This window comes from Muntiacus reevesi, chromosome 18 (assembly GCF_963930625.1).
Source record: "Muntiacus reevesi chromosome 18, mMunRee1.1, whole genome shotgun sequence".
Classification (NCBI taxonomy): Eukaryota; Metazoa; Chordata; class Mammalia; order Artiodactyla; family Cervidae; genus Muntiacus; species Muntiacus reevesi.
This window is the reverse complement of record NC_089266.1, coordinates 17,418,091-17,438,486: the sequence shown is the minus strand read 5'-3', so window position 1 is coordinate 17,438,486 and position 20,396 is coordinate 17,418,091. Positions and strand designations below refer to the sequence as shown.

The 20,396-nt window shown below is 47.8% G+C and overlaps 1 protein-coding gene across 3 annotated transcripts in view; it reads right to left on the bottom strand.

Annotated features, from left to right (window-relative positions):
* Positions 1-11,858, bottom strand: part of PLEKHM1 (pleckstrin homology and RUN domain containing M1) — a 56,293-nt gene extending 44,435 nt beyond the window's left edge. Inside the window, exons 1-4 of one of the 3 annotated variants that reach the window (XM_065909395.1) lie at positions 11,726-11,858; positions 8,712-8,874; positions 5,162-5,250; positions 1,575-1,822 (exon numbers count right to left, since the gene is read on the bottom strand). In XM_065909395.1, coding sequence (XP_065765467.1) covers positions 1,575-1,822; positions 5,162-5,209 — 296 coding nt within the window. In that variant the 5' untranslated portion in view covers positions 5,210-5,250; positions 8,712-8,874; positions 11,726-11,858. The remainder of the gene's footprint in view (positions 1-1,574; positions 1,823-5,161; positions 5,251-8,711; positions 8,875-11,725) is intronic. The other 2 variants (XM_065909397.1, XM_065909396.1) reach the window with 2 other exon arrangements.
* Positions 11,859-20,396: the final 8,538 nt, after the last annotated feature.

Below are 20,396 nucleotides of genomic sequence, written 5' to 3'. Positions count from 1 at the left end.
GATAACAGCATTTGAAGGGGAATTCAGAAAGATTCAGCTATAACCCCCAAAGTTCTTAGGTTGGTGTCATGAAGGATCATTGCCATTTTCATGACAACTATCTGTCTGGCCCGGCAATTTCTGCTCACCTGGGACACGTCTGTTGAGCCCCCAAGGCAAGGTCTTTGGAGCTGTGAAGACACGGGGTCAAGACAGGGTCCCTACCCTCGGTCCAGGTAATGACTTTTCAAGGGCATACAGAGGTGAGCCCTACTGTTAGCAGCACTCTGCTGTGGGCCAAGCAATCATTTCTGGGTTGGAGTAAGAAAAATGCCATAGAAATGGGGTCTCTGCACTGGGCCTTGAGGGATTTCAAGAGGCAAAGATGGAAGGAGAAAGAGGCTGATAGAGAAAAAGGCATAAAGGGGAGAAAAGCTACAGACTATAACAGGAGTGGGGAGTGCTCTGGTTACAGCTTGCGGAGGAGGATGGATGATTGGGTTGCAAGGCGAGGTAATAATACAGGTCTTGAGTATCAAATGGGGGAAGTAGAGTGGGGCAATGGTGCCCACACCTGGCTGTGCATTAGAACTCTGTAGAGAATGAGACCAGGATACAGGTTCCGGGGCCCCAGCCAAGTGAATCAGACCCCAGCCTGACATCTGGGAGCCTATGGCTACAGGGTTTTGCTCAGGAAAGCTACACACCCACAGCTATGCAGACTTCAGGGTAGGGTGTTCCATCCCGGTCCCAACTCAGCTCCTGAAATGTCTCTGTCTGCTATAAATGCCCCTCCTCTGACTACACCATCCCCCGTGCATGGCTCCTCCACGGGAGCTCTGGCCATACTCTGCAGAACCCACGGATGGAGCTCTGGTCAGCTTAAGCTCGCTAAAGGCTGGCTGACTGACCAAAGAAAAGACAGAAGAAGATAAGGGGGACACTTAGAAAGGCACTTCCACTCAGAATTAAGGTGAGAGCCTGAGACAGGGCAGCGGCAGCAGACACGAAAAGGAAGATTCGAGACTGACAGGACACCTTGGGGGCAGGACTAAGACACCAGGGGCATTTAACAGACCAGAGAGGCTCCATGCCAGCTGGCTGCTCCAGAGCTCATGCGGTTCAGGGCAGGGCAGGCAAGCCAAGCGTCTCAGGGCACACATTCAGATGCTCTGGCTGGACGCTGCTCTTCTTAAATTAAAAAAAAAAAAGTCCTACCTCCTTACAAGTATAATACTTATCACATAAATATGCAAACGTCCTCAGGCAGGGTCAGCAAATTTCTGGAAAGGGGCAGACAGCAAAGATTTTAGGCTTTGCAGGCCACGCAGCTTCTGTTGCAAGTACAGAATTTGCCAGAGGAGGAGAAAAGAAGGCTCCTGCTTTCACTCAGGGTGCCCAGCCCAGGGGCTCAACAGCGCCTGAGGGGCTCACTGAGGCCTGGTCTGACACTACCCTCCCCTGGGCCATCTCCTCTCCAGGACACAGGGCTCCCTGTGGCTTTCCACAGAAAAGTCCTGGAAGGAAGAGCCCAGAGCCCCACATACTGAAGCCCCATCCCGACGTGAACCCCGCCCCCACCCAGCGGCTCTCACTTGTGGGTGACAGCTTTCAGGAGAGGCCAGAAGACGGGCTGAGGCAGAGGCTTCTGGTGGGCGCCTTTTTTCCTCTTCCCTCCGGCCTCGGCGCGGATGTGCTTGGCGTGCAGGCCGTGGATGAAGACGGCCTCCAGGGCGCTGCACATGCTGTTGGCATCTCCGTCTTCGCTCGTGACCACCGCGTCCGAGGACACGTATTGCTTCTGCAGCGCCTTCACGGAGCCCACTAGCTTCTTCTTGATGACCTAGGCGGCGCCGGACACAACACGGGTCTTTAGAGGCTCCTGTGGCGACCCCTGCAATGTCACTCTGCTTGTCGCCAACCACGTGGGTCCCCATGCAAGCACAAATCCGTGTATCTATGCAACAAGACTAGGACAGGCTGGACTTCCCTGGTGGTCCAATGGCTAAGACTGTGCGCTCTCAATGTAGGGGTCCCTGGTCAAGAAGTGAGGGCCCACATGCCGCAACTAAATATACTGCATGCTGCAACAAAGGCCCAGTGCAGCCAAATAAATAAATTAAAATTTTTTCTTTTTAAAAATTTTTTAAAAAGAAAAACAAAAAATTTTAATAAGAAAAAATTTAGTACAGGCTAATGGTAGAAAATAAAGAGAAAGAAGAAAAAGAAAAAAATCACAGAGAGGTGTTGTTATTATTATTATTATTATTTGCAAAGATATTTGTGGGGTTTTTTTGCTTGGTTTTCAGTTTTTAAATTTATTTATTTATTTATTGGCCATGCTGTGAGGCTTACAGGATCTTAGTTCCCCAACCAGGAATTGAACCCGGGCCACAGCAGTGAAAGCATCAGGTCCTAACCACTGGACTACCAGTGAACTGCCTGTTTGCTTATTTTTTAAACCAAACTTCAGTGAACTGACAGTCATATAAACCTTGTGTTTAAGTACTGACTCCATCATAGTTACAGATATGGGAGCTGAAGTAATTCATCTAGGGCGGGAGTGAGATTTTTCCATCTTAATCATATGACCAACATTCCACAGAGAGTCAATAAGTTAAGAGGCAAAAAGTGCTGCGTTAGAACAATAAAAACGCCTGGAAACAGGAGCATGGTTTATAGGAAGAAAGATCCTAGACCTGGCAGTCACAGCCTGGGTTTAATCTCAGTTCTGGTAGTCACCAGCTGGGTCACCTCAGATATTCCACCTCACCTCTCTGAGCCTCAATTTCCTATCTGTTATACAGAAATAATACTCTGTGATTTGCACTTGAGCGGGGGAACTCTTTGAGGGCAGGACTAGCTTTTTATTCATCCTCGTGCCCTCAACAATGGTCCTGGTTCTCGGCATGTGTACTCGGTAAATGATTGCTAAATGAATAAATCATAAAACATACATAGGAGTCTTCCCTGGTGGTCCAGTGGTTAAGAATCCAGCTTTGAATGAAGGGGACGCCTCCAGGGTTCGATCCCTGGTCAGGGAATTAAGATCCTACATGTCTTGGGGCAACTAAGCCCAAACACCGTAATTTAAGAGTCTGTGAGCCACAACTGGAGAAGCCCACACACGCTGCAACTAGAGAAAGCCTATATTTAAATATACATAAAGTCCTTTGGAAATACAGAGTTAAGATTGTCCTAGCATAATAAAAGTACATATGTCAAAATTACCTAAGGGTTTGGAAAAGGACTGGAAGGGATTACAGAAAAACTGGTTTGAATTATTAGGCAACAGGATTATGGACAAATACGTCACTGGTTTTTATTTTAGACAACACAATCCATGTTAATGTTCTTTGAAAAGTTATATGTTCTTTTGTTAGAACAGCTTTAATGAGACATAATTTACATATCATAAAATCCGCTCATTAAAACACACAGCTCGGTGGTTTTTAGCACATTCACAGAACTGTGCAACCATTGCTACTATCTAATTTTAGAACATTTCATTGCCCTCAAAAGAAACCCTGTACCTGTTAGCAATCACTCACTATTCCCTTCCTCCCCCAACCTCTGGCAACCACCGATGTACTTTCTGTCTCTATGGATTTGCCTATTTTCTGGATATTTCATATAAATGGAATCACACAAACATACAGCTTTTGTGTCTGACTTCTTTCACTTAGCATGTTTTCAAGTTTGTCGGTGTTGTAGCTTGGATCAGTAGTTCATTCCTTTTTATTGCCAAATAATATTCCATTGCGCAGATACATCACATTTTATTTATGCACTCATCAATTAATAGATATTTGGGTCATTTCCACCTTTGCAGCTACAATGTTGCTTGAACATTTATGTACAAGTTTTTGTGTAGACATATGTTTTCAGTTCTCTTGGGTATATACCTAGGAATGGAATTGCTGGGTTGTATGTAACACTGTTCCACTTTTTGAGGAACTATCAAAGTGTTTTCCACAATGGCTATACCATTTTACACTCCCACCAGCAAGGGATGCAGGTTCCAACTTCTCTACAACCTCACCAACACTTATTATTGTCTGCCATTTTCATTACAGCCATCCTGGTAGGTATGAAGAAGTATCTCAATATGGTTTTTTTTTCCCCCCCACACTGCTCGGCATGTGGGATTTTAGTTCCCTTACCAAGGAGTTAATCCACACTCCCTGCAATGGAAACTCAGAGTCTTAACCACTGGACAACCTGGGAAGTCCTTCATTATGGCTCTTTTTCCCCCTTACTATTTTATTTTTAAAATTTTTATTGGCATATAGCTGATTTATAATGTGTTAGTTTCAGGGGCACAGCAAAGTGAATCAGTTATATGTATATCTCCACCCTTTAAAAAAGAATTATTTTCCCATATAGGCTATTACAGAGTATTGAGTATTGACCTGTGCTACACAGCAGGTGCTTATTGTTATTGTTGTTCAGTCGCTAAATCGTGTCCGACTCTTTGCAACCCCATTGACTGTAGCACACCAGGCTTCCCTGTCCTTCACTATCTCCTGGAGTTTGTGAAGGAGAGGGAGACACGTCCCCAATACATGTCCATTGAGTCGGTGATGCCATCCAACCATCTCATCCTCTGTCGCCCCCTTCCCCTCCTGCCCTCAATCTTTCCCAGCATCAGGGTCTTATCCAATGAGTCAGTTCTTTGCATCAGGTGGCTGAAGTATTTCCTTATTAGTTATCTGTTTTGTTTTGTTTTGTTTTTTTTAGTTATCTGTTTTATATATAGCAGTGTGTATATCCGTCCCAATCTCCCAATTTATCCCTCCCCTACCCTTATCCCCTGAAAACCATAAGTTTGTTTCCTACACTAGTGACTTGACTTCTGTTTTCTTCCTTATGGCTTTGATCTGTCTTTGTCTAACGTCTAATGATATTGAGCATCTTTTTATGTATTTATTGGTCATCTGTATATCTTCTTCGGAGAAATCCCTGGTATTCCAGTAACCTATATTCAATCCCCATTGTTTCTTTTAAATCCCCATTTTATCACCAATAAGATGATTTTAGGCAGGATCTTTTGTGCGCAACTTTTTCTCAGCCTGAGGCTTCTCTTTCTAAACAGGGCTAATTCATTTCAAAGCGAGAAAAAACAAAGGCATGGCTGTCCCAGGCACCCCTTCCCCCACCCTGATCGTCCCTTGTTGCCTACCGGGATGGCAGCCCGGGGGTCCAGTCCATTCTCCACCCCTGAGAGCATTTCCACTCCAGCAGCAGCTCCCCAGGAGAATCACATGACACCTGCAGGGACAGACAAGGTCACAGGAGCAGTCACTGCGCCAGCCCGCCTGTTCCCCACACCTCACCCCCAAAACTGCAACTGAAAGGACTTTGAATACAAACGTAAAGACTGAGAGTGGATTTTAAGGAAGGAAATAAGGAAGGAATGGATTGGACCTCATGAGGAGAGGAGCCCTGGGTGCCAAGGGCGGGTCTGTCCCAAAAGATGGGTAGAAAGGGCCCTTTGTGCTTAGTTGCTCAGTCACGTCTGACTCCTCTCTGACTCCATGGACAGAGTAGCCTGGCGGGCTACAGTCCATGGGGATTCTCCAGGCAAGAATACTGGAGTGGGTTGCCCTGCACTCCTCCAGGGGATCTTCCCAGCCAAGGGACTGAACCCAGGTCTCCCACATTGCAGGTGGATTCTTTACCATCTGAGTACCAGCGAAGCCCAAGAATACTGGAATGGGTAACCTATCCCTTCTCCAGGGGATCTTCCCGATCCAGGAATCAAACCGGGGTCTCCTGTACTGCAGGCGGATTCTTTACCAGCTGAGCCACCAGGGAAGCCCAGAAAGGGCCCTTTACACCGCACCAAACACTGGCACCAAAAGGCAGGGGATGAAAGACAGATAGGATACAGAGCTGAGGGTGCAAGGGGACTGCTGCAGCTGAAGGTGCCAAGAACCCACAGGGGCTGAGAAGCAGGAACTCACAGTTCACATTCAGGGCCTGGGCCCTGCAACTGTCCCGTGACTCCTCTCCTAGCCCAGGCTCGGCCAGCCAGTGGGGAAAAGTACAACTGACATGGCTTCAGACGGAATGGCACTCCTGCCACACTGCTGCTTCTCCTCTGGGCCATGAGGGCCTAGCCTGAACAGCACAGGCACATGTCTAAAGGGTAACAACGTGGGTTCTAATCTTAATTTGCCACTAACCAACTTGGCACAGGGGCAGGTAGCAGACCTCTCCGATGGAGACTATGAGTGTGGACAGCGCCAAGCACAGGGCCTGATATTTACCAAGGAAAAATGGTATCTCTAACCCTAGTGGACGTGGCGGTCCAAATTTACCGGCAAAGAATGCCACTGCCCAAATAAATGTGTGCAGGCAGCTCAAGTCAGTATGCAGACATTTCTTGGGGCAGCTGGCTTTCTCCTGAGGCAACTAGGCCAAGGGTGGCACGGTGGGGGATGGTGGGGACTTTGGCCTGAACCTGAGGGGGCTGCTGCCTGGTCCCACCGCAGCAACTTGTCCAGACCAGGACTGGACAGGCACACTCACATCTAACAAATCTCGAGTGGCCACACAGCTGAGCATGAGGGGACACCAAAAAAAAAGAAAAGAAAAAAAGGGTTATTGCTATCTCTGCTCTCAAAAACTCATGGCCCAGGGGAGTCCCATGGCAGTCCAGTGGTTAAGACTCCATGTTTCCATTGCAGGGGCTGTGAGTTCAATCCCTGGTTGAGAAACTGAGATCCCACATGCCAAAATAACAATCAACCGAAACTCACGGCCCAAAGACGTTACTAAAATCAAGGCACGCTCAATGGGTTTTGCATCTTTTACATATATCGCCTCATTCGTTTCTCATAACCACCCTGGGAGTGTTTTATTGTCTTAGTGTTTATTTCTGTCTTTATTAACAGAAGCTGATGCAAGTCAAGGAAATTCCCAAGATTTTGAGGCTGGTAAGTGGCCAACTCCGCCGCCCACTGCCAGGACAAGGGTCACCCCTGCTCAAGGAAAACCCTCCGACTGACGGAGTGTGATCACCTCCCTTCTGGAAGAGGTGGGTGTGGGCGAGGGCGAAGGCAGGGAGGGAAAAGGTGGCAGGGAGGCCTGGGGGTCCAGGTGAGGGGCTGCAGGGGGACACTGAGGTCAGCCTGGCAGGAAAGGTTTACAGGAGGATGTGAGCGCGACACTTAGAAGTGACAGAGGCAGCACAGCCCTTAACAGCGGGAGATGGTCTGATTCAGTCCGTGGTCCCTGGGGCTGGCAGAGGGTAAACTGGACCCAGAGCTGACCTCCCGCAGTAAAGACACAACGGAATGAGGGAGGAGTTTGGAGGGTGGCCCCTGCAGAGCCAGCCCTGGTCAGGGCGTGACGGACCGCAGGATGTAACCCTTGGCCTCAGGCCCTGTCTCACTGCCTCACCCTCACCTCATTCCCCCTCCCACCTACAGTGATTCTCGGGCCCTCGTCCAGTCTCCCGCCACCAGCACCCCAGGCGGAAGGACCGGTGTTGCAGACAGTCCCTCTGGACAATGTTCCTTCCAGGCCACCTTGTGCGGCTCAGGAAGCCAAATCCAGGTGTTCTGGCTCCAAGACCCTGGGCACCAATCCCCTTCAGTAACTCCAGCAGCCACAGGCCTCCCCTCGGGCCTGCCTCTTCTGGAGGGAGCCTCAAGCCCCACAGCTGCCCTTCCCTCAACCAGCCACAGGTCAGGACAGGAAAGGCTTAGGCCTCAGCAACCCAGAACAACAGCCTGGGTTCATTAAGGCCTCATAATGAATTAACTGAAAATAATATCCATGAGTGGGGAAGAGGGGGGTAGCCCTGTTAGTAAGCAGGTGCTTCAGGCCAGTAAGGGTCTCTCACACATAGACTGACGCTAAGAGGTCAGAGCAGGGCCAGACAAGTACCTGTCGCTTTTAAAACCAAGTGTCAGAAAGGCTGCAGAGTGACAGCGCAGAGGAGTTCAGAAGGCAACGGCCACTTGATATGTCACAAAACGGGACTGAGGCTTTGGGGTTCATGCCACACTTTGGGGCACACCTTCCTTTGCAAGAAGCCAAAGCACCCCACCTATGTGGGTCTGCCCCAGCATGCTTCAGGGAGGCAGCAAACAGCTCAGAGGCAGGAGCGTGATGGTTGATGGCACGAGAACTTGCTGATGGAACCAGAATGGGGCTCGGTCTCCTGACTGCTGGGTCAGCAGTCCATCATTCTCCAGGCCCCCCCAGTCTACCTTCCCATGGGACGGGTTTCACTTCCTGTCCTCAGAACACTCTTCACTGCCACCAAAAACCAAACCAAAGGGGGGGGGGGGCTGCAAAGAAACCTAGGCTAAAAAGAGTAAGGGGATAATGTGGGGAACACTGCTAAAAGGTTCTTCAAACACCACTGGTGGAGTTTGGTAGAAAAGGCGACTTCTGTCTGCCCCTGAGGCAAATCCTAACCTTGAAAAGTCTACCTCTCCCCCAAGTAACAATTCACCCGGACTCAACGCTTCAAGCTTCTCTAATCTCATGTAATTCTTAAATCAATCCTGTCAGAGAAGGGTGATTATCCCCATTTTACAAAGGAGAAAACTAAGGTTCAGTAGGAATAGAACTCTTTGGTTTCCTCATTCTAAGTCTTGCGTCTTTTGCCAGATCAAAGTGTCTCAGGTCTTTGATTCCAAGAGTTTCAGGCAAAACTTATTACTTTCGAACTAAGTAATAATTAACTTTGCACTCAGAAACTCAAACAATCTTACCCATCAAGTCTGTAGTCCCAACCAGCTGAGGCCAAGTCCTTTCCATGGTACCCAGGTTTCACAGTTGTCTTTTCTTAAATGTTCCAACACACAGGAAGGAATTGTTCTGGTTGCTTTTCTTTCTTATGCTGCCTGGCCTTCTATGTATGCCCAATTTCACTTCCTCCAGAGACCAAGGAAGAAAGAAAAGAAAAAAATGGCTTAGATGAGACTTACACTAAAGGAAGAAAAGAACTGCTGGGCTTCTCCAGTTCTGAAACACTCCATCCATCAGTAAACAGCAGCCTCCTCTCCTTGGAGACTTCCCAGCTATTCCCAACAGCCTGCTCTCTACGGCCTGAATCCAGCCCTGTACCGGGCTATTGAGAACAGTCTGGCATTTAAGCCATCCAGCTGCTGTATGAACTGATGAGTCATGATGTTCAGTTGGAAAAGAAGGACAAAGTTATCTTCTGATTCAGAAGGGCAGCTGATCTTTCAGACGTGTGAGTGCGGAGTGAGTAAACTATACCTCTTTCCACCTGAAGACAGCTGCATTTCTGGACGAGTGTCCTGAGGCAGGAGAAGGGAGTGGGGAGAGTGTGGAACAGCCTTTGAAGTCATCAGATGCCAGCTAGAGGGACAGAAATCTCTAGCCCTGTGATTCCCAAACTAAAGGCTAGTGAGTAAGGCCAGAAATGTGAAGTCAGGGAAGACAGAGCAGCTTTCTTTCCTCCTTCCTTCTATCAATAACACCCATCTCCCCCATATTCTTGTCCCATCCTTAGGATTCCAGCAAGGACCAACTCTGAATGAATGATAACAGGAACTTTGATTCATTCACCATTGCATTTCTGGTGCCTAGAGCAACGCACAGCACATAGTCATGCTCAAAACACATCTACTGGATGAACATTAGAATAAAACAAAATTAAGGCTCAGGGCAGGAATCTCCATTTCACAGGCTGAGGGAAGCTGAGGTATACAGTTCTCAGCCAGGATGGAACACCTTACATTAAACCACCCTGCCGACTGGCTAAAACTATTTCAATGTATCCCACATTAATAGGCTGGGGGGTGGACATTGAAGGGAGAAGAGCATTCAACTTTTCAAAGGAACAAGACTATAAATAGCAAGAGGGCTTCCCTGGTGGTCCAGTGGCTAACATTCCATGCTCCCAATGCAGGGGGCCTAGGTTTGATCCCTGGTCAGGGAACTAGATCCTGCATGCCACAGTTAAAAAGATCCTGTGTGCTACAACTAGAACTCAGTGCATCCAAATAAGTAAATAAACATGGGGAAAAAAAGACTATGAATGGCAAACAAAGACAACAGGTCCTATTGGGGACCCTTTAAAATTGCTACCAAATGGCCTCTAAAGCCAGGTCGTCAGAATTTGAAAAGAATGTGTACCCCCAAAGCCCAGGCGATGATAAATGCTGAAAGTGGGGCCTCAGGAATGTCCCTCTGCCTCAGCTACTCAGATATCTGGGCTCCCCATGTTCATGGGTAACCAAATGGCCCAAACTCAAAGATCCAGCACCTGCAGAAAGAGGAAGTGATTCAACAGCCGCTATAGCCGCCTGAGCCTCTGCCTCCTGGGAGCCCTCTCACCTACGCTCTTCACAACGTGTAACATCATCTCTGGCATCCACTGCGTTCCCTGTGCTCAGGACAGGTCTGCTCTCAGCTCTAGCTGGCAGGAGCACCAGGAGCGGGTCCATAACAAGTGACAACACACACGGCCACGGCTCTGTGAACACTGCCACACCGTGGTGCTCCCGGAGCTTATTCCCGGCCAGAAAGCCAGCCAACAGGAAGTGATGGCTTCCATTGCCCCAGGCTCTGCGGGAGCCAGGTGAGTGGCCATTCTTCACCTTCCAGGTATCTGGTGACACCTACCATTCCGGAAGCAGCACAAGTCATTTAATATGAATGTTAGATATACAATTTCAGGGGGCAAGTCCAGGGGACCAGACACCTGGGAAAAAAATCCCTGACCCTGACCCAAAGCAGGGAGCTCTACTTCTCCACACTTACCTACCACATGAGGCCCTGCCGGCACCCATCAAACCCCTCAGTGTCTAACTGCTGGGCTCCCAGAAAGCAGTGACATTTGGCTGCTGAGGGGCAGCTGGTGAGGTTGGCAGGGGGACTCTGCACTGATTCTCAAACTGAGTGGGGACTGGGTTAAGGGAAAAACAGATGTAGAACTGAGCTGGGGACAGCAGAGGTGAGAGGGCAGGAGACCTCACTTTTAATAAGATTAGGTGAGGATGCTAAGAACTGGGCACCAAGAGTTGGGAGCAGTTTAGCAAAGACTTAGGGACAGGAGTGTCCTCTGATGGTTGGAGATGGATAGGAAGTCTATGGTGGGCTAGGAAGTGAGGGGTTGAGTCTGTGAAGACAAGAGGCGTGTAAGACTTGAGAAAGGGCTGAGATCAGAGTTATCAAAAAGAAAAGTGTGTGCTCAACAGGGCGTCTACTTTGGTGGTGGGTCTTAAATGAGAGCTGGACAGAGATGGGGTATTCAGGATGGGCATACCTTGGGGAGCTGAGCAGAGGGTGTGGAAGATTTGGATAAGAAGGCTGATCATGAAAAGGGGTAACCGAACCATAAAAGAGTCCAGTGTGCGGCATGAGCATCGCCAAAGGGGTTGAGAGGTGAAGATGACATGTGCTAGGGGGAAGCAGAGGCATGTGGTCAAGGTCGGGGTTGGAACTGGGCTACAGTGAGGTCAAGGATGAGGCTGCATTTACGCAAGACCGGTGGTGGGGGGGTGGGGTGGTAAGCGCTACGGTCAGGTCACGAGTGGCAAATGGAGGGGACAGGCCAGCAGCGGCGGTGCGGGCCGAAGGCTAGGGTCGAGTGGGGCGCGGAGCCTGGGCTGGGAAGGGTGAGGGCTCAGAAGTAGGGCAGTCTCAAGGCAACCAGGGGTCTGGGCTCACGGAGAGTGCTGGTGTTCCCTCGCTCATATGCGTCCCGGTCTCGCCGCCCCTCTGCTGCCCGCCTCGCCCCGGATCCTTAACTCACCGAAGGGAGCGGCGAGGGGGCAGGGGCACTGCCAGCCGCTGCAGCCCCTAAGCCTCGGATGAGACGCCGCGGCCTCCCGGCCACTGACAACAGGAAGCGGCTCCCGCGGCGCCTGACGCCTGACGTCACTCTGCGTCTGGCCCCGCCCCTGCCCATGGAGCCAATCGTGGGGCCCGGAGGGGCCTCGGGGCGGGGCCAGCGCTCTCCGGTGCCGGAGGGTTCTCAGCCAGGGAGTAGATACGTGTTCTGGAAGGCTCACGGTCAACGTACCCCGGCGGGGCGCGGAAAAGCAAGGCCGCCGGCGGTCGGCGGAATGCGTCCTCACTGCCCGCCTCCCGCTGGATCTGTGTCAGACGAGGTCCTGGCTTCTGAGTTCCTGACCGCATCTGCGTAGAACTGGGGCCGTCACTTGGCCTCCAGTGAAGGCTCCCCGCTTGTAAAATGGGACCAACGCCTACCCTTTTTTTGCCTCCCTCAGGGCATCAGTGTAGCCAGATGGGCAGAGCCCAGGCCCAGCTTGGAGCTTCTCTCCCGCCTGGCGTTTCTCAGGAAAAGCGTGTATGTTTTAAGCACAGCTTGTATCAAGGGAACGCCTTGAGGTCCCCGAAGCATTATCTAGTAACGTACCATCATGCCTATGCCACCACACTCGCTCAAGCAGTTATTCTCACGTAGCCTTGTAGTTGTTTGCTTTCCGTTGCAAAAGTGAATATTTCTCTTTCAAATGGAATCAGAATAGGGACTTCCTTGGTGGTGCAGTGGTTAGGACTCCATGCTGCCAATGAAGGGGGCTCCATCCCTGGTAAGGGAACAAGATCCCACAAACCAACGAAGACCTGGTGCAGCCGAATATTTTTTTAAAAGGGGTGGTACTGAGAACCAAAGGTCAAAAGTGGGGGTTGGGGGCGGGTCCTGCCATACTTGAGACATTTAACACGCTTGGGTTTCAATCTAGTGAGACTAAGGCCTGCGTGTGGGAAGAGGCACCACTACGTTCAGGGCCGTGGGACTTTGGGGTGGTTTTACAGGACTGGAGGATGCGGCACACACCAGTCTTGGGAGGAAGCTCCACTGATCCCTGCTGGGGTATTAAGCTCCAGCCACCTCTTCAGAGAAGGTGTCCTTCATATCTCTGGGAAGGTTGAGGTTCTAGTGTAAGCAGATAGGATGGGGGGATGGGGAAGTCCTAGGAGGAAAAGAACTCAATATAGCTTTTTGACATAAGAGAAGCCATTTTATGCCTAAGCTGTTTTGTGATCTAAGCCTGGCCACAATGCTTGCCCTTGAAATTAATGATCTGAAAGGAACAAAAGATTGCAATCGAGAAACAATAATGCAGCCATGAAACAAGAATCCTAGTTCCTCCTCAAGGGCTGGACATAACAATCTGACACACCTCTTTGAGTTGTGCTACAGGAACTAAGTCCCCCTTGCCCCCCTCACTCCCCACATCCCCACCCTCCCTCCCACCAGGTGGAGGGTGGTAACTGCATGCTCAGTTACCAGCCTGGAGGAAAAATAAGGAAAGATGATGTTGACATTTTCTGACTTTGTGACTTCAATCAGCTAAAGCTTGAACTCTCTCAACATTTTCCCTTATTCTATGTTAAATCCCTCTGCTGAAGCCCCTTCATGAAGGTGCATACACCACCCAAGCCCCTTCATGAAATACCATGTTCAGAAAGGCAAAATGGTTGTCTGAGGAGGTCTTACAAATAACAGAAAAGAGAAGCAAAAGGCAAAGGAGAAAAGGAAAGATATACCCATCTGAATGCAGACTTCCAGAGAATAGCAAGGAGAGATAAGAAAGTCTTTTTAAGTGAATAATGCAAAGATATAGAGGAAAACAATAGAAAGGGAAAGACTAGAGATCTCTTCAAGAAAATTAGAGATACTAAGGGAACATTTAATGCAAAGATGTGTACAATAAAGGACAGAAAGGGTATGGACCTAACAAAATCAGAAGATTTTAAGAATAGGTAGCAAGAATACACAGAAGAATTATACAAAAAAGATCTTCACGACCCAGATAATCACAATGGCGTGACCACTCACCTAGAGCCAGACATCCTGGAATGTGAAGTCAAGTGGGCCTTAGGAAGCATCACTATGAACAAAGCTAGTGGAGGTGATGGAATTCCAGTTGAGCTATTTCAAATCCTAAAAGATGATGCTGTGAAAGTGCTGCACTCAATATGTCAGGAAATTTGGAAAACACAGCAGTGGCCACAGGACTGGAAAAAGTCAGTTTTCATTCCAGACCCAAAGAAGGGCAATGCCAAAGAATGTTCAAATTACTGCACAATTGCACTTATCTCACATGCCAGCAAACTAAGGCTCAAAATCCTTCAAACTAGGCTTCAAACTAGGCTTCAACAGTATGTGAACTGAGAACTTCCAGATGCACAAGCTGGATTTAGATAAGGCAGAGGAATCAGAGATCAAATTGCCAACATCCATTGGATCATAGAAAAAGCAAAAGAATTCCAGAAAAACATCTACTTCTGCTTCATTGACTATGCTAAATCTTTTGACTGTGTGGATCACAACAACTGTGGAAAATCCTTAAAGAGATAGGAATATCAGACCACTTTACCTGCCTCCTTCAAAACTTGTACAGGTCAAGAAGCAAAGTTAGAATTGGACCTGGAACAATGGACTGATTTCAAATAGGGAGAGGTACATGAAGGCTATATATTGTACGTTAGCCTGCATATTTAGTATGAGCTCAGCTCAGTTCAGTTGCTCAGTCGTGTCCGACTCTTTGCGACCCCATGATTCACAGCACGCCAGGCCTCCCTGTCCATCACCAACTCCCAGAGTTTACTCAAACTCATGCCCATCGAGTCGGTGATGCCATCCAGCCATCTCATCCTCTGTTGTCCCCTTCTCCTCCTACCCCCAATCCCTCCCAGCATCAGGGTCTTTTCCAATGAGTCAACTCTTCGCATGAGGTGGCCAAAGTATTGGAGTTTCAGCTTCAGCATCAGTCCTTCCAATGAACACCCAGGACTGATCTCCTTTAGGATGGACTGGTTGGATCTCCTTGCAGTTCAAGGGACTCTCAAGAGTCTTCTCCAACACCATAGCTCAAAAGCATCAATTTTTCGGCGCTCAGCTTTCTTCACAGTCCAACTCTCACATCCATACATGATCACTGGAAAAACCATAACCTTGACCAGACAGAGCTTTGTTGGCAAAGTAATGTCTCTGCTTTTTAATATGCTATCTAGTTTGGTCATAACTTTCCTTCCAAGGAGTAAGCATTTTTTCATTTCATGGCTGAAATCACCATCTGCAGTGATTTTGGAGCCCCCCAAAATAAAGTCTGACACTGTTTCCACTGTCTCCCCATCTATTTTCCATGAGGTGATGGGACCAGATGCCATGATCTTAGTTTTCTGAATTTTGAGCTTTCAGACAACTTTTTCACTCTCCTCTTTCACCTTTCCTGACATTTAGTATGTCAGTCCTTCTTATTTAATTTCTATGCAGGGTACCTCATGGGAAATGCTGGCTGGCTGAAGCACAAGCTGGAATCAAGATTGCCAGGAGAAATATCAGTAACCTTAGATATGTAGATGACACCGCCCTTATGGCAGAGAGCAAAGAGGAATAAAAGAGCCTCTTGATGAAGGTAAAAGAGTGAAAATCTGGCTTAAAGCTCAACATTCAAAGAAAGAAGATCATGGCATCCAGTCCCATCACTTCCTGGCAAATAGATGGGGAAACAGTGCAAACAGTGACAGACTTCATTTTCTTGGGCTCCAAATTCACTGTAGGCAGTGACTGCAGCCTTGAAATTAAAAGACACTTGCTCCTTGGAAGAAAAGCAATGACAAACCTAGTTCAGTTCAGTTCAGTTCAGTTCAGTCACTCAGTCGTGTCTGATTCTTAGCCACCCCATGGACTGCAGCATGCCAGGCTTCCCAGTCCATCACCAACTCCCAGAGCTTACTCAAACTCATGTCCATCAAGTCTGTGATGCCATCTAGCCATCTCATCCTCTGACGTCCCCTTTCCCTCCCGCCTTCGATCTTTCCTAGCATCAGGGTCTTTTCCAATGAGTCAATTCTTCTCATCAGGTGGCCAAATTATTGCAGTTTCAGCTTCAGCATCAGTTCTTCCAATGAATATTCAGGACTGATTTCCTTTAGGACTGACTGGTTGGATCCCCTTGCAGTCCCAAAGAGTCTTCTCCAACACCACAGTTCAAAGGTATCAATTCCTTGGTGCTCAGCTTTCTTTATAGTCCAACTTTCACATCCATACATGACTACTGGAAAAACCATAGCTTTAACTAGATGGACCTTTGCTGGCAAAGTAATATCTCTGCTTTTTAATATGCTGTCTAGGTCAGTCATAGCTTTTCTTTCAAGGAGCAAGCATCTTTTAATTTCATGACTACAGTCACCATCTGCAGTGATTTTGGAGCCCCCCTCCCCCAAGAAAAAAGTCTGCCACTGTTTCCATTGTTTCCCCATCTATTTGCCAGGAAGTGATGGGACAGGATGCCATGATCTTCGTTTTCTGAGTGTTGAGTTTTAGGCCAACTTCTTCACTCTCTTCACTTTCATCAAGAGGCTCTTTAGTTCTTCACTTTCTGCCACAAGGGTGGTGTCATCTGCATATCTGAGGTTGCTGATATTTCTCCTGGCAGTCTTGATTTCAGCTTGTGCTTCATCCAGGCCAACCTTTCACATGACGTATTCTGCACATATGTTAAATAAGCCGGTGATAATATACAGCCTTGATGTATTCCTTTCCCAATTTGGAACCAGTCTGTTGTTCCATGTCCAGTTCTAACAAGTCAACAGCTTCTTGACTTGCATACAGATTTCTCAGGAAGCAGGTAAGGTGGTCTGCTATTGCTGTCTCTTTAAGAATTGTCCACAGTTTGTTGTGATCTACACTGTCAAAGGCTTTGGCATAGTCAATAAAGCAGAAGTGGATGTTTTTCTGGAACTCTCTTGCCTTTTAGACAATCCAGCGGATGTTGGCAGTTTGATCTCTGGTTTCTCTGCCTTGTCTAAATCCTGCTTGAATATCTGGAAGTCCATGGTTCATCTACTGTTGAAGCCTGGCTTGGAGAATTTTGAGCATTACTTTACTAGCGTGTGAGATGAGTATGACTGTGTGATTGTTTGAACATTCTTTGACTTTGCCTTTCTTTGGGACTGGAATGAAACTGACCTTTTCCAGTCCTGTGGCCACTGCTGAGTTTTCCAAATTTGCTGGCATATTGAGTGCAGCACTTTCACAGCATCATCTTTTAGGATTTGAAATAGCTCAACTGGAATTCCATCACCTCCACTAGCTTTGTTCATAGTGATGCTTCCTAAGGCCCACTTGACTTCACATTCCAGGATGTCTGGCTCTAGGTGAGTGATCACGCCATCATGGTTATGTGGGTCATGAAGATCTTTTTTGTACAGTTCTTCTGTGTACAAACCTAGATGGCATATCAAAAAACAGAGACATTACTTTGCCTTCGAAGGTTACTGTATAGTCAAACTATGGTGTTTCCAGTAGTCATGTACAGATGAGAGAGCTAGGCAATAAAAATGGCTGAGTGCTGAAGAACTGATGCCTTTGAACTTGGTGCTGGTGAAGATTCTTGAGAGTCCCTTGGACTGAAAGGAGATCAAACCAGTCAATCCTAAAGGAAATCAACCCTGAATATTCATTGGAAGGACTGATGCCCAAGCTGAAGCTCTAATACTTTGGCCACCTGATGCAAAGAGCTGTTGAGACAGGAATCTGAGTTCTTGTTCACGGAGCCAAAAAATAGAATCCAGGTACATGCAAACACTCATGGTAGCAAGTGAATAGAATTTATTAAAGAGGAGGAAAGTACAAAGTTTTCAGCATAGACAGTGAGAGCAGGTAAAGAGTCCCTCCAAGGTGGGACTTACAGCAGTTTTTAGATCCTTCCTTAAAACACATTATTTCTAACCAGTCAATTTAAAGGTCAAGACACATAACATCTTTGTAGCTTCTCTTGATCATTGGATTAAGTCACCACCCTTTTTTATACCCTCTGGCCATTTTACTATGGACCAGATGTGTGGGCTTAAGATTAATGATCACCAATTGTTTTTCCTTCAAGCATATGGAGTGAAAGTCACTCAGTCCTGTCTGACTTTTTGCAACCCCGTGGATATACAGTCCATGGGATTCTCCAGGCCAGACTACTGGAGTGGGTAGCCATTCCCTTCTCCAGGGAATCTTCCCAACCCAGGGAGGGAACCCAGGGCTTCCGAATTTCAGGCTGATTCTTTACCAGCTTAGCCACCCAGGCATACGGAACAGAGTTTAATTACTGCCCTTCCCTGGATCTGTGTGCTGATAATTTATCAGACTAAAGACACATTCCAGGAATTCAAGACCATGGAGCAGGATATTTACTGAAAACAAGACCGAAGTCTCAGAGTTCTACACTGACTGCCTAGTAATTTCTACTTCACTGTTTTTGTTGTTCAGTCGTGTCCGACTCTTTCGACCCCATGGACTGCAGCTCCCCAGGCATCCCTGTCCTTCATTATTTCCCGAGCTTGCTCTAACTCATGCCCACTGAGTCGGTGATGCCATCCAACCATCCTGTCTTCTGTCGTTCCCCTTTCCTGCCTTCAATCTTTCCTAGCATCACGATCTTCTCCAGTAAGTCAGCTCTTTACATCAGGTGGCCAAAGTATTAGAGCTTCAGCTTGGGCATCAGTCCTTCCAATGAATATTCAGGGTTGATTTCCTTTAGGATTGACTGGTTGGATCTCCTTGCAACCCAAGGAACTCTGAAGAGTCTTCTCCAATACCACAGATCAAAAACATCAATTCTTCAGCACTTAGCCTTCTTTATGGTCCAACTCTCACATCCATACATTGGAAAAGACCCTGATGATGGGAAAGATTGAAACTAGGAGGAGAAGGCAATGGCACCCCACTCCAGTACTCTTGCCTGGAAAATCCCATGGATGGAGGAGCCTGGTGGGCTGCAGTCCATGGGGCTGGTAAAAGTCACATATGACTGAGCAACTTCACTTTCACTTTTCACTTTCATGCATTGGAGAAGGAAATGGCAACCCACTCCAGTGGTCTTGCCTGGAGAATCCCAGGGATGGGGGAGCCTGATGGGCTGCCAACTATGGGGTCGCACAGAGTCAGACACGACTGAGGCGACAGCAGCAGCAGCAGGAGAAGAAGGGAATGACAGAGGATGAGATGTTTGGATGGTATCACCAACTCAATGGACCTGAGTTTGAGCAAGCTCTGGGAGATGGTGAAGGACAGGAAAGCCTGGCGTGCTGCAGTTCATGGGGTCACAAAGGGTTGGACACGACTGAGCTACTGAACAACAACAACAACAACAACAAAGAATGGAGAAGCAGAACTTAGTTCTCAAGTCACCTTTTCAACCCAATTCAGGTGGAGACACCATATATATAGGAGGATCAAGTTTAAAGGGAGTAAACTGGAAAGAGAGGGAGGAATATCCATGAGTTGTCCAGCACAGGGTGTGGTTTGGGCCAGTAACTGGTGCAGTTCTCCTTTTCAGTCCTGTGTGGGCTTTTCTCATTGTCGTGGTGATTGTCAACTGTCCTTGTGCTGCTGGATGTGTCATGTAGTATGATAATTCATCACAGTGAGTATATAATGAGGCTCAAGGTCTGCTGGAAGTCAAATCTTCCAACATCTTGGACCTAGTCGGTTATAACTGGTTCTTGTTTTTCTCTTTGCGCTTCCTCCTGAAACTTAGGTGAGAGCAACTAGTTTCCATTTGAGGGAGAGGCAGCTGTAGGATTCTGGAGCAACAGCCTCGATAATAATTGTGTCTTTTGGCTCAACACCCAAGAGGTGAACCCAGCTTTTAGGGAACACCAGTGACTGTTCCCACTTATAAGTGGCTGTTGGGTCCAAGATAGGGATAGGTAGTCAGTCATGAGCAGGATGTTAAGGGGCCAAAGATTTGGCCCATAAATAAAGAGGGGGAATGTGGAGTCCTATACAGAGGTCACAGGTGTGGAGCCTTATATCAGGTCACAGGACAAAAATTTCTCAAATTAATCAAGCTCCATAGCAACTGTTACCATGAGCCTCCTGGTCTAAACCAGGCAGTTCCCTGACCCCACATTATGTAAAATACTCGCCCTATTCAGTTCAGTTCAGTTCAGTCACTCAGTCGTGTCCGACTCTTTGCGACCCCTTGGACTACAGCACACTAGGCCTCCCTGTCCATCACCAACTCCTGGAGTTTACTCAAACTCATGTCCATTGAGTCCATTGAGTTCAGGGTTGATTTCCTTTAGGACTGACTGGTTTGATCTCCAAGCAGCCCAAGAGATGTCAAGGGCTTTGGCATAGTCAATAAAGCAGAAATAGATGTTTTTCTGGAACTCATTGAGCCAGTGATGCTATCCAGCCATCTCATCCTCTGTCATCCCCTTCTCCTCCTGCTTGCAATCTTTCCCAGCATCAGGGTCTCTTCAAATGAGTCAGTTCTTCTCATCAGGTGGCCAAATTACTGGAGTTTCAGCTTCAGCATCAGTCCTTCCAATGAATATTCAGGACTGATTTCCTTTAGGATGGACTGGTTGGATCTCCTTGCAGTCCAAGGGACTCTCAAGAGTCTTCTCCCACATCACACTTCAAAAGCATCAATTGTTTGGTGCTCAGC